This window comes from Triticum aestivum, chromosome 2A, assembly GCF_018294505.1.
Source record: "Triticum aestivum cultivar Chinese Spring chromosome 2A, IWGSC CS RefSeq v2.1, whole genome shotgun sequence".
NCBI classification, from domain to species: Eukaryota; Viridiplantae; Streptophyta; class Magnoliopsida; order Poales; family Poaceae; genus Triticum; species Triticum aestivum.
In genome coordinates this window covers 684774149-684787320 of record NC_057797.1, presented here as the reverse complement: position 1 = coordinate 684787320, position 13172 = coordinate 684774149, and the positions used below count along the sequence as shown (strand labels likewise).

The 13172-nt window shown below is 46.5% G+C and overlaps 1 protein-coding gene across 2 annotated transcripts; it reads right to left on the bottom strand.

Annotated features, from left to right (window-relative positions):
• Positions 1-4373: 4373 nt before the first annotated feature.
• On the bottom strand, positions 4374-8856 carry LOC123190234 (organic cation/carnitine transporter 7). 2 transcript variants are annotated; one of them, XM_044602844.1, is made up of 7 exons: positions 8430-8856; positions 8167-8315; positions 6872-7143; positions 6263-6500; positions 5313-5853; positions 5012-5214; positions 4374-4894 (listed from the first exon to the last, which is right to left on the bottom strand). In XM_044602844.1, the coding sequence occupies exons 2-7, from the start codon at positions 8215-8217 to the stop codon at positions 4664-4666; spliced, it is 1536 nt and encodes a 511-aa protein (XP_044458779.1). In that variant the 5' UTR covers positions 8218-8315; positions 8430-8856; the 3' UTR covers positions 4374-4663. The 2 variants fall into 2 exon arrangements, with proteins under 2 accessions (XP_044458779.1, XP_044458780.1); XM_044602845.1 differs by lacking the exons at positions 8167-8315; positions 8430-8856 and having other exon boundaries at positions 6868-7143.
• Positions 8857-13172: the final 4316 nt, after the last annotated feature.

Sequence of the window (13172 nt, the reverse complement as noted above, 5' to 3'; positions counted from 1 at the left end):
GCGCCGGTGGGCCAGCGCGGCGGTGGACGGTAGCCTGCCGGTCATCGGCCAGCAGTAGCGGGCGGGGCCGTCCGGCCGGCCGGAGTAGCCAGCCGCATGCCCTGCCTGGTCGGCCAGGCAGCCGTCTCCGGCACGGCAGGCGGGGGCGGGGGGCCCGCCACTCCGCGTCGTCCCAGGATGAAGAGTCGTCTGATCTGGCTCGCCCGTGGCGACACAGCGGGACACGTGCGGCCCCGCGCGTGCGTGCGACGCGGTCCGTGGCCTGTGGCTGACCTGAGCTGACAGGTCAGCCGTCACGCGCGGCCGGTTCAGGCAGAGGGGTCACGGGCCGGCCGGCCGGCTCCGGTCGTTTGTGAAGCCAGCAGCGGTTCCAGATTCGCCGATGCGCAGTACCTCTGTGCTGGTGGGGCCAGCGACGTCAACGGGTGAGAACCGTCCAACTGTGCCTGGTTCAGAGACGAGTACTCCCGTACACATACTGTGGTGGTAACTTCATTTGATCATCCAGCAAAAAAAAGACCTCGTCTCGGCATCTCGCCAAGAGCTCCTCCGCGGTCGCCCTTCCACGGCTCCCCTCCACCGACGACCACCGAGCGTCGGTGATGAGGAGGGTCGACGGATCCAGACGTGTGAATAGTTTTAATTTGAAGTAACTTAGTTTTTAGGCTGTTCATCGTCTTGGCTTTGCCTTCGGCGATGGCGGCGTTAAAATAAAGATTTTTCAAATTCTTTTCCAACAAAGCAATCGACTTTATGATTGGGGATGGTTTTTGAAGCCCGGCCCGTTCAATCAAGGATGGTGTGGTGGCAGCATCCTTGCGGGTGATTTGTGTCCTTGGGCTTCGTCATTGCGACGATGTTTGCTTCAGCGCCGGCTTGGAGCTTGGAGTTAGTCCAGGAGCGGATGCAGATTATGGTCTGCACCAACGGCATCTGAAAGATGGTGGATCGTGTGCTGGGCTCGTGGTTCGTGGATGGCAGGTGTGGTTTCCTCCTCCGATGTCTTAATCGTGCGAGGGTGTCAGATCTGGAGATTGATGTCGTGTCCAGGGTCTTGCCTGGTCTGATTTGTTCAATAGTGATGGTTTCACCTTTGGTGAGCCGCGGTGATGGAGCCGCATCAAGCTCGAGTGAGGAGGTAATCCATTTTTTATGGCTGCTATGATGGTGCTAGAGGCAGGTGACGGGCATTGGAAGGGCATTCGTCTGCCCACAACGTGTACCGACGAACCTATTCCGGCGCCCCGAGCGCCACGCATCCATCCCTCTGTCGGCCGACATTAAACTCCTCTCCAGTTGACGCCTCGCATCCACCCGCTATTTAAGCATGGCCAGGTGTCGGGCAAGAACCACACCACACCTCCGCCCTCCATCTCCTCCTTGCACCACACCCACCATAGCCTCCTCGAGCTCCACATCCCTCTGGGACAGCCTCTCGTCCGAGCAAAAGAAGGACATCGCCGGCATTGCAGCCGGTTGGGTTGCCCAGTGAGCCAGCAGGATACAGGTTGGCTTGCCGGCAAACCCTCTAGGGCGGGTGCCACCACCATCTCCAGGCCGCCCTCGCTCGCCCAGGCTAGCCAACGCCGTCTCCCGGTAAATCCGCCACGAGCGATGTCGGCAACGCGTCCGGCAAGCGGATAAAGAAGCCACGTTCGTGGACATTGACGCGGCGGCGGAGGGATTTGACTGGGGCACCGATGACGACGTCACCAACAACGCGTTGGTCATGCCCCAGCGCCACGACGACGAAGGCGGCATGTCCGCGGCCGCCGCCGACAACGAGAAAAAGTAGAATATAGGAGGGCGCCACCGCTTGGGCCCCACGAAGGCCACCACAACCGCCTCGTCGGTTTGCAAAGCCGGTGACTTGCCCGCTTCGCGGGGGCATAGGCCACGACCACCGTCTTCCCCGCCCCAAAAACCAACTCTGATCCGTGCCTCACAGCGGCAGAAGGAGTCTACTCTTCCCCTCCCGCTGAAGTATATCCCTTTGGGGCTCATGGCGGTCCTATGAGCGGGTTGCCAAACATATGGAAGACATGTCGTGGGATTGGAGATCCGCCGCGGCCGGCGTTAGACTAGTTTTAGCCTAGTTCAATATAGTTTAGTTAAAATATGTCTGAAATTTCAATGTTTTCATCCGGTTTGTATGAAAATTATCCGGTTTGCATGTAATTCGTCCTGTTAGTTCAAACCCTGCTTGAAATATATGCAGATAGCTTTTGGATGGTTGTCTCTCGCATCAGGGTCCGCTGGTGGATGTGGTGAGCGGTTTGCGGGTCAGCGTTGGGGATGTCCCAAGAAAACAAAACAATTATAGTAGCCCAAAAGGTTGCGTTTTATTTTCTGCTCTCTTTGAAACAAAAAATTATTTTCTGCTTGGCCTTATGCCCGCAACCAAGGGCAAGCCGCGCGCTGGTAAAGTGGTACGTGAAAGGTGGGACATCCATGCAGATGGTCCGGCTGCGGGATCATGCATGTCCGGCCGGCCGTGGATCATCTCTGATAGTACTACTCATGGTGGGGAGTAACTTCGACTATTAACATGCATATGTTACTAGTCTATATTATTGTCTTTATAGTGACGAGTAACGTATGTGTGGTGTCATTTATTAGCTTGTAAACTCATTTTGTCATGGTATGTGTGATGTCACTCAGTAACTAGCTGTATGTTACTCAATTTATCTGTCTCCTCATTAAATCATTGTCATATAAGCAAATTTGTTGAGTTAGATTTTATATTACCACTGAAGTTACTCCCCTGGATAATATGAGGATCACGCCCGCAGAACAGCTCGTCGTGGTCACGGATAAGCTTAGCTGAATCAAAAGGCGACCCAACCAAACCAACCACAACAAAACGAACAAACACGCGGCACTGCAGCTAGTGCTCCGGACGCACGCACGCACACACGCACACTAGGACATTGACTCTCCGCAGGCTCTCTGCAGAAGCAATGGCGTCGCCACCATGGCACCACCACGGAGGATACGCGCGCGATCAGGTGATCAGTCGAGTTCAAGTGCGTCGTATGAATTGTGATTGCTCTTGCTCGCCCGGGGAAGTGGAGCCAGACAGCCAGCCAGTAGGTAAGCCGGCATGTCAACGTATTCTCAGTCGCCCGACACGTCACCCCGATGAAAAGGAACCCCATGTACTCCACTATATAGCATGGATAAACAACGAAGTGGATGGGGATTAACTAGGCGACCGGGAGCTCGATCAGTTGATCAGATTAACTATAACAAGGCCATGGCCGCTAGGCACCTAGTTTAATTTAATTTAATTTACGCAAAGCATCATGAGCCGCGCCCGCGCTCTCTGACTGGTTACAACTACGTTATCTTTCGAGAAAGACTGTTTACATGATTGGCAGCAAGACTTGTATCAACAAATTTAAAATGTCCAGCAGAGACATTTGCTAGGTGCCAGCTGGGGTACGTAGTGTGTGGGACTGAACTTGAGTTTCCTTTTGGGCAACACAAAATAACCCTATCATCCAAGTAAACTAGTCCCTAGCTATACACTGACGGTGCTTCATCACAGTCGTCCGGTCAAGAGAGGGACCAACAACTCCACAAGCAATGACTTGACCTTGGACTTTGAGGCAGGGTCACCAGCTCTAGTCTTTCTACTCCCAAACAAACTCGAACTAGTATTACTATTACCCAAAACCATAGATAGGAGAGCTATCAACATAATATATCATGTTGCTTGCTTGCGTCCCTCCCTCGCCCAAGTGAACGGCCAATCAGCAGAGCCATGGGCGTCATCGCTCACTTGGAACAGCCAGCGGCACTCTCCAGTTTCCACCCGGGGCAAAGCATTCAGCCAGGAAATGAGCACCACGGAAAGCGATCGCTTCAACGTCAAACTCCAGTGGAAGGTGGAAAAATCGCCGCGGAAACGTCTCGTCCTGCAGGCAGAGCTATCATCCTACTCTAGCTGAAAGCAGCCCGGCAGAGGCTGGAGTCTAGTCTAGCATCAGAAAATGTGTTGCCCACTGATGTGCCCTGTCATTTTTATTTCATTTCTTGGTTTCACAATACTGTGCTTTGTGCTATAGCGCTGGGAGAATGCTGGATCTGAAACATTCGACTTGCAGCGTCGATTGATTAGCGTAAGCAGAGCAACAGTGCAGAACTGTACATTAAGTAACTGTCAATAGGACGACACATCAGTGATCAGTCAGTGTCAGCGTTGATTGATTGCCACAATTCTGTTTGTGATTTTGGCACACGTTTTTTTTTGGGGGGGGGGGGGGGGGGGGGGGTCTCGGAAAGAAGCAGTTTGAAAAGGTTCAGTTGTACGAAATGATATGAATTTCCAGGTCCCAGGATTTCTTACCATCAAGCTGGTTAAAAGCTAGTTTCTGCCCAACTGGTGTATCTCCTTATTCCAACGACTATCATTCCAAAGTCCAAAGTATAGGTTACAAAACAGAACCGAGCACAGTCTGACCCAACTATTCTTATACTCTGCAATCCCCTTGCACCGCTGCCGCCAAGTGGATGGGGGATCATTCCTAGGGGAAAGGATTCCCCGGTATCTAAGATCACTATAATCAATATCGGTATCATGTTGGAAAAAAAAGTTCGATAATATGCCGCCACTGCTCTCAGGACACAAAAAAATGGTGCTATGATATAACCCGCCGCATCAATGCATATCGGCCTCGGTGTCGTTGAGCCTGCAGCCTTTTGTCTCGAAAGGGAAGAACATGACAGCCACCCCCGAGAGGAAAACCACGAGCTCGAAGAGGAGGATCGCAGTCGTCTGATGGCAGTTGTGCACCAGAGCAACGGCGACGAGGGGGCACAGAATGCCGCCGATCCTGCCGACCGAGCTGGCGACTCCGATGCCTGTCGTCCTCACCGAGGTTGGGTAGATCTGGAAATGATGAAGCGAAGATGTGAATACTCTACTGTTCAATTTTAACACCTGAGAAGAGGGTTCAGCCTTGGTTTCAAGACTGGCTGTCGAAAAGAGGAGTAGAACAGAACTAACCTCGGGAGCGTATATGTATACGATTGTGAAGCTCGCAGAAATGCAGAGCCGGGCACCGAATAATGAGATTCTTGTCAGTATTTCTGTGCGGGAAAACACTAGTGGGAATAAAAAGACACAGCTAGTGAAGAGCATCGAAGCCATTGAAAGCCTTCGCCCAATTCTATCCACGATCATGATCGACACGAATGACCCTGGAATCTCTGTTTCAAGAAAACATGGAAGAACCGGTCACCAAAGTAAGATTGTATGCACTGGAAAGTGATTAGCATACAGAAATTGTGTAAGAGTGAGAACAGACCTGCAAAGCTAGAAATAAACACGTTTTTGTACAGGCTTGAGTTGTTCGAGTGTACAGATTCAACCTCCTGTTTTGCACATATCCTATTTCCGTTACTTAACTCCGATGTCAACAGAACAATACCATAATACGAAAATGCATTCCCAAAGAAAGCCATCCACAGAAGCAGAGTTGCTCTGAGCAATTTTGGTGACAACAGCTTAGAAACAGACTTGAAACCTCCAAAATCGGAACCTTCGTCTTCCTTGATGTTGTCGTTTTCTTCTTCTTTAGCAGCTTTAGCAGTAGCAGACAGAAGCGTTGCAGACTCGGAAACTTCATCTAGCTCAATGTTCTTGTCAGAAACAAGCTTACCCGAAGGGAGTTGTGCACTGTTTAACCTTGCCATTTTCTCCAGTACATCCACAGCCTCCATTGTTCTGCCTTTCATGCAGAGGAACCTTGGCGACTCGGGTGTGATAGCATAAAACAAAAGCAGGAGGAGAGACGGCACAGATGATAATGCTAGCAACCACCTCCAGCCATACTTGGGCATAACTACCTGCCATTACCATGACCAAAATTAGACACAAGAACAACATGGTGAAGTAATCCAAGTCAAACATGTCCGATTTCACCACGAGAATATATGCCTCTCTGAACTAAAAACTGCCTACGCAGAACAGGATACATTGTCAAATTTTAGTAGATGTTCTAATCCACGTATCCATGTGCAGATACAGAGGGACCAGACAGGTACTTGTCAGTATTGTTTCAGAAATGTTTCAAGGGATTGATAAGCATAACCAAGTGTCAAAGACTGTCGACAATCTGCATTTTCTGACCTTTTATGCCCTTTTGATAGAAGTTACTTTCCAAAGTGACGTTTATCATGTATGTTGTTTACTGCTGGTATACATTAGCACTATTCATAACGCCAGTTTCTGAACATGGAAGGAGAAAAATTATACCCATGCAAGCGAAGCCTCGAAGATGGTACCGACAGTCCAAAATGCTGAGAGTACCACCATCCAAGTTCCTCTACTTGGAGCAGGAACAAATTCCAAGAACCAAGATCCAAGAACAGGTCCTCCTCCCAAGCCAATACCAACTAAAAACCGTAGAGCCATTAAAGCTACATAGTTTGGAGAAAAGGCACTCAGGAATCCAGCTCCACTCGTCATAATGGCAGTAAAGAGAAACCCTTTCCTGTAAAATCCAAACACAACAGAATATAAGAGCTTGTATGAGCTAAACAAGAAGAGTAAAAAGAATCAGGAAAGGTTTATGCATTAAATTTAAATAGGCATTCCCTACTTTTCACATCTGTAACTATTCAAGGATCTATGATGAAAACAGTTTGGAGATTAATTTTCAAATTGGCATAAAAATTACAAAAGTTGGGTATTAACATCAGTGCTTTGCCATTTCCGAAGCAGTTACTGTTGGTAACCATAAGCAGAATCTGTGAGTGGAAACCAGGATGGATTGCAACATTATGTTAGATATCACCAAGAGGGAAATGGTCATGTGTAATTTGTGCGACAAAGTTGCATGAAAGAAGTAATGAATAGACCTGCCTCCTTCCATAGTTATCTGAGACCACACCCCAAGAGTAAGCTCCTATTAGCATTCCAACAAAAACAACACTTGTAATCATGCTTTCCTGGTGAGCAGTAAGATTCCATTCTAACTGAACGGATGGACCAACAAATGATAGCAGCATCATCTCCATTGCTTCTGCGATTAAGCCTATCCCAGCATAGGAGAGAATCAATATTTGGTACTTCCCAAAACCTGAAGATATAAGGGCGTCATCCACAGTATATGTGGCTGATTGTTCGTCCTCCATCTGGAAAATAGATATCATACTTGTTATTCATATAGCATCGGTCAGCAGAGTAAATCTACACATCTTATATCTAAGTCCAAGGCTGAAAATAAAAATTGGTGCACTTATTTTAGGGGCTTTATTACGCGGGTTTAATAAACATTTGTATTTTCCATTCCCTCAATTTATATGCAAAATCTAGCATGAGACGAGAAAAAAAGACATGTCTGAAAAATTGTAAGAAAAGGACAGGCAGTACAAAAAAGGACAGCCACACTTTTCTTGCCCCGCTCCATTAACTGATGAACTGATGCATGATGCATCATGTGTTAGGCATCAATGCGTTGGATATCAGATACTCCCTCCGTTCCAAAATATAGCGCGTCCTCGGTTTCCGTGCTTCAACTTTGACCATTAATTTAATCAACAAGACCGACTGCAGCGGGCGAAAAAATTATACCAATGAATTCGTATTCAAAAAAAGTTTTTAATTATATAATTTTTGATCCCGCCGCAGTCGGTCTCGTGGGTTAAATTTATGGTCAAAGTTGAACCTCGAAAAGCGTGGGCGCGCTATATTTTGGAACGGAGGGAGTAGATCATACTAGATCCAAAAGCAGTGCAGGCACGCTTTCTACTAATGTCCAAGCAACTTAAGCGTTAATACACACACACACAAACAGGATGACTGCATGTATCAGGAGTGTTAGGCATCGATGTGTCGGACATTAGATAGATCATAGATCCAAAAACATTGCAAGCGCACTTTCTACTGTCCAAGCAACTTAAGCATGAATACACACAAGAACAGACCCACCAACCAATCCACCAACTGTGACCAAACAAGCACATGATAATTCAGAACAAGCACCTAACAAGAACCAAAGCAAAGTCCAGAGAGCATCAATGGTAATAGCGATGAGAAGCATTCGGCGCATCGCATTGTCACAATCTGTTTACGTGCTTTGCGCGTTCCTGAAGCAAACGGTCAACTCGCCACCGACACGGGCTGAATCTGAAGAAATGGGGGTCGTGGATCCTCACCATTTCGATCGAGAGCTTGCCGGCCGGATCAGAGGGTGGCTTGGATAGCATTGATCCTCAGCAAGCTGGGAGCATCAAGCTCGGCCCTCGCCTCGCGCCTGGCGCCCGAGTGCCTGCCCGCCTGGCCGATTTCCTCGGGCGGCCTTGTCCTGAGAGATCCAAAACAAGAAACGGAGGCACGCACGTACGGATCACGCCACGAGGCCACGCAACACGAGAACGGGAGCTTGGCGAGAGGAAGAAGAGGAGAGGAGGGAGCAAACCGGAGGGAGGGAGGGAGGAGTGCGTTTCTTGGATCTGCAGCGTCGCAAGAACCGCGTGATCCGGCGGGCGGGGGCGGGGTGGGGTGGATCGGCCGGGCGGGGACGGAAATGGGCGAGGAGGGATGGGAACGAAATCCTGGCGCCGGTTTAGGAATCGGCGAGAGTCTTGTCTGGTGATTTGTCTCCTCCGACGTTGCGGGATGGGTGGCGAGTCTGGGTCGTAGGTTGGCAGCGGCGTGGCCCCTGCGGTGTGGGGATGGATGGGGGAGGGAGGAAGGAGATGCGAAGATGCGATATGGAGCCCGCGGCCCGCGGTATGACCGGACCGTCCCGTCCCGTCCCCGTGGAGCTTGGAATTGGGAACGTGCCCGCAGTCAACGCCGGGGTACAGCGCGCGGCACATGGGCGTGTGATGACTTCGGCGCCTTGCGTGCTGCCACGGCGTCGTCGGCGAGGTACGGCTCTCTCCGTGAGAGCTACCGGGCGGCTGACCGTGTCCGGGGACGAAAGGTTCGGCGCGCGAGTTTGACTTGATCTGTGCGTTGCGTTCGTGTGTACCCCTCCTACTCGTTCGCAATAAGCGGCGAGCCATGGAATAAATATTTTTCTGAAATCAGAAAATCCAGCAATCAACAAGTCTGACTGTGTTTGTGAACATAGTATCATTTTCTTCAGCATACTTGGATCATGAAAATATGAGGTTCTAGAATGGAGAACCTTGCAAGAGGATAGTACAACATATACTCCATAACACAGTTGAAGTGCCTCAGTTCAGAACCTAAGACAATATATGGTGCTACAACTAAAAGCTATAACAAAGAGCATCATAAAATAACTTCTAAAGTGATATCCCCAACAACAGAGAAAGTTACCAGCCAAAGTGGAAGAAACATAGATATCTGGTTACCAGCCATTACAAGAAACACAAATGAGTTTGTCCATTCCAAGAAACACAATTAAGTCATCACAGTCAACAAAAGGCCATAAAATATCTGGTTATGTGTCCTTCACCGTTGAATTGTACTCACTCCGTCCGAAAAAGCTTGTCCCTGAAATGAATGTATCTAGCACCAATTAGTGCTAGATACATCCATTTGAGGGGCAAGCTTTTACGGACGGAGGGAGTAGTGATAACTTGTGGTACTCTTGATATATATACATCCATTTTAGTAGCAATACTGAAAGTATAAATGAATTACAATGGTGAGTGTTATTGATATATAACGAACAAGACTCTCTTTGTAAAGAGATTTCAAAAAGGGGATGTACATAAGATACAATCAAAAAGTTTTGTCGGGAATACCGGAATGATATTAATATTTCAAACCATGAGTATGATTTGAAATAATGTATCAAGTTGCTGAAATTTGATACAGTAATTGGATAATTTGGAATTTATCAAGAAGATTGTGGATAACAAGAAGTTTAGTGGGGGCTCTATGACATTTTTTATATTACATATGTATGACATATCACTTGATCAGAAATGATATAAAGTATATTAGCACAAAAGATTAAAATCATGTTTCTAAAAAGGACTTAGAATTATTGGATGAAAATCTATATAGATAGATTAAAACATCTCATTATGCTAAGACATGTATTGTGATAAAGTTTTAAAGAAGTTTAAAAGGAAAAAAAGTTTTCTCATAATGTCACATAGTATAACACTATGCAGAAATCAATAGTTGATGAGCATGTGTGGATGAATAGAGTTCAATTTACTTCAGAGATTGAATTCATCATATACTATCAAATGTACAAAGCCATATGTTTCATATGAACAAATCGTTAAAAATAAATACCATGGTGAGGTTCACTAGGGCTATTGCTTAAAGATTAAGTATCTCAATTGGACAAAGGTTTTGTTTCTTGTCCTTGGAGGAGATGAAGAGATTGTTGTAAATAGTTACATAAAATATTTGTTGTAAAGGTTACACAAAGACAACTTCATGACTGATATGGTTTAACTATAGGGCTATAAGTTTGAAATAGTTCTCAAGAATGAACATAAATTGTGGATCTATAAATGATATAGATTGAGGCTTGAGAAGTTTATCAATAGAGTATAATCTGGTCAATAAAAAATCGATAGATTATGATGTAGTTCCAAATGAATATTGACTATATGGATATATATAGCAATTGGACTATATGGAGATATAGCGTTACTATAGAATGGACTATATGGAGATATAGTGCTGCCATTAATGTAACAAAAGAATTACACAATAAAACCATATGTTACTGACACAAATAACATTGGGATTTGAATAGTATAAGACCCAGTGATGAAGGCTCTACCACTAGCAAAGCATGAGAAACAGCAGATAGCCATATGTGTTAGAAAACATGCAACTAGATTATTGACTCTAGTGCAAGTGGGAGACTCTTGGGAATATGCCCTAGAGGCAATAATATTTGTACTATTATATTTCCATATTCATAATTATATAGTGTATATTCTATGCTATAACCGCTATGATCCTGAAGTATGCGATTCGGTGGAAAACTCATATGCACGTGTCGAATGATAAACAGTTAAATAAAAAGTTCCTAGTCTTGCCTCTAGAACTAGCTCAAGTGTTGTTGATGATCACGTTTTTCGAATCTTAGGATATCATTAAGTGTAACGATAGTCCTAAAACAACAGTGAGATTATGATGTTAGAATTAAGAACGATCATATTGAATCGACCCAAACTTGTCTGTTATAAATTGAGTTAATATCATTTGTAATCAATTGTAATAACATGGAGTGTTAACATGTGATTTTGCTCATTAGATCATGAGAGTATCATTGTCACTTCTTACTGTACGATGAGCTTTGGGGTTGCTCACACATCACTTGTAACACGATGATCATAACGACAACTTACATGTTCATCGAAAAGTCTGACAAGGGACTAAATAGCTCAAGAGTGGAATTTGCTCCTCCGACAATGGAGAGATATTCTTACGTCCCTCTCCCTGTGACGACATCCATCATCGTTGGCTAGATACAGGTGACTAAGCCACGGGGAAGCCGGAACACAATAGCGAGAAAGAAGAACAAAACTGGTAACGAGGATAACGGTATAATGACCATAGTGATGACTTTGGAGGATACCGATGCATCCTAGGTTTTGTGAAGTGTCACGAAGCAAAGTGAACATCACATGTTAACCATAGGTTTACTTGAATATCATTTGTGTGCTCATAGGGATCGATATGGACATCCACGGTCCCGCTGTCTGTCATTGAACGAAGGAGTTTCGTTCATGTCTATGAGTTACTGAACCTACGGGGGTTCACAAGCTTAAGGCAATCATGATATGCTGAGTGTTGGAAAGACGGGTGTGATGAGAATATATTTGTGGAATTGTTTTATTAATATTCAGAATAGTTTCGAGAGGACGAGGAAGCGTTTCGGGGTTACCGGAAGGGTTACGAAGAATATCGGGTAATACCAAGTACTGCCCATAAATAATATATAGGTGGAAAATATTCTCAGGGATGTTCATACTGTTGGGGAATGCAGTATTTCAAAAAAATTACCTACGATCGCACAAGATCTATCTAGGGGATGCATAGCAACGAGAGGGTAGAGTGTGTCTATGTACCCTCGTAGACTGAAAGCGGAAGCGTATAGTAACACGGTTGATGTAGTCGAACATCTTCGCGATCCAACCGATCTAAGTATCGAACGTATGGCACATCCGCGATCTGCACACTTCAGCTCGGTGACGTCCCTCGAACTCTTGATCTAGTTGAGGCTGAAGGAGAGTTTCGTCAGCACGATGGCATGGTGACGGTGATGATGAAGTTACCGACGCAGGGCTTCGCCTAAGCACTACGACAATATGACCGAGGTGTAAAACTATGGAGGGGGGCACCGCACACGGCTAAAGATCAACTTGTGTGTCTATGGGGTGCCCCCTCCCCCGTATATAAAGGAGGGGAGGAGGAGGCCGGCCGGCCCTATAGGGCGCGTCCAAGGGGGGAGTCCTACTCCAAGTAGGAATTGGCTCCCCCCTTTCCTAGTCCAAGTAGGAGAAGAAGGAAGGAAAGGCAGAGGGAAAGGGAAAGAGGGGCCGCGCCCCCTCCCCTAGTTCTATTCGGACTCCCCTTGGGGGGCACCTCTAGGTTGCTGCCCTCTCTCTCCCCTAAGGCCCACTAAGGCCTATTACTTTCCCGGGGGGTTCCGGTAACCCTTCCGGCACTCCGGTTTTATCCGAAACTATCCGGAACACTTCTGGTGTCCGAATAACATGGTCCAATATATCAATCTTTATGTCTCGACCATTTCGAGACTACTCGTCATGTCTGTGATCTCATCCGGGACTCCGAAAAACCTTCGGTACATCAAATCACATAACTCATAATACAAATCGTCATCGAACGTTAAGCGTGCGGACCCTACGGGTTCGAGAACTATGTAGACATGACCGAGACACATCTCCGGTGAATAACCAATAGCGGAACCTGGATGCTCATATTGGTTCCTACATATTCTACGAAGATCTTTATCGGTAAAACCGCATAACAACATACGTTGTTCCCTTTGTCATCGGTATGTTACTAGCCCGCGATTCGATCGTCGATATCATCATACCTAGTTCAATCTTGTTACCGGCAAGTCTCTTTACTCATTCCGTATTGCATCATCCTACAACTAACTCATTAGTCACTTTGCTTGCAAGGCTTATTGAAAGTGCGTTATATCGAATAGAGGGGGGTGAATAGGTGATTTTTATGAATTCTT

Excerpts from the sequence above, each read along its gene's own strand:
- LOC123190234 (XM_044602844.1), bottom strand. The coding sequence starts at position 8,217 with ATGCTATCCAAGCCACCCTCTGATCCGGCCGGCAAGCTCTCGATCGAA. Across the intron at positions 5,215-5,312 it reads GTTTATTTCTAGCTTTGCAG|AGATTCCAGGGTCATTCGTG; the intron begins GTCTGTTCTCAC and ends TTCTTGAAACAG. Across the intron at positions 4,895-5,011 it reads TATACATATACGCTCCCGAG|ATCTACCCAACCTCGGTGAG; the intron begins GTTAGTTCTGTT and ends CATCATTTCCAG.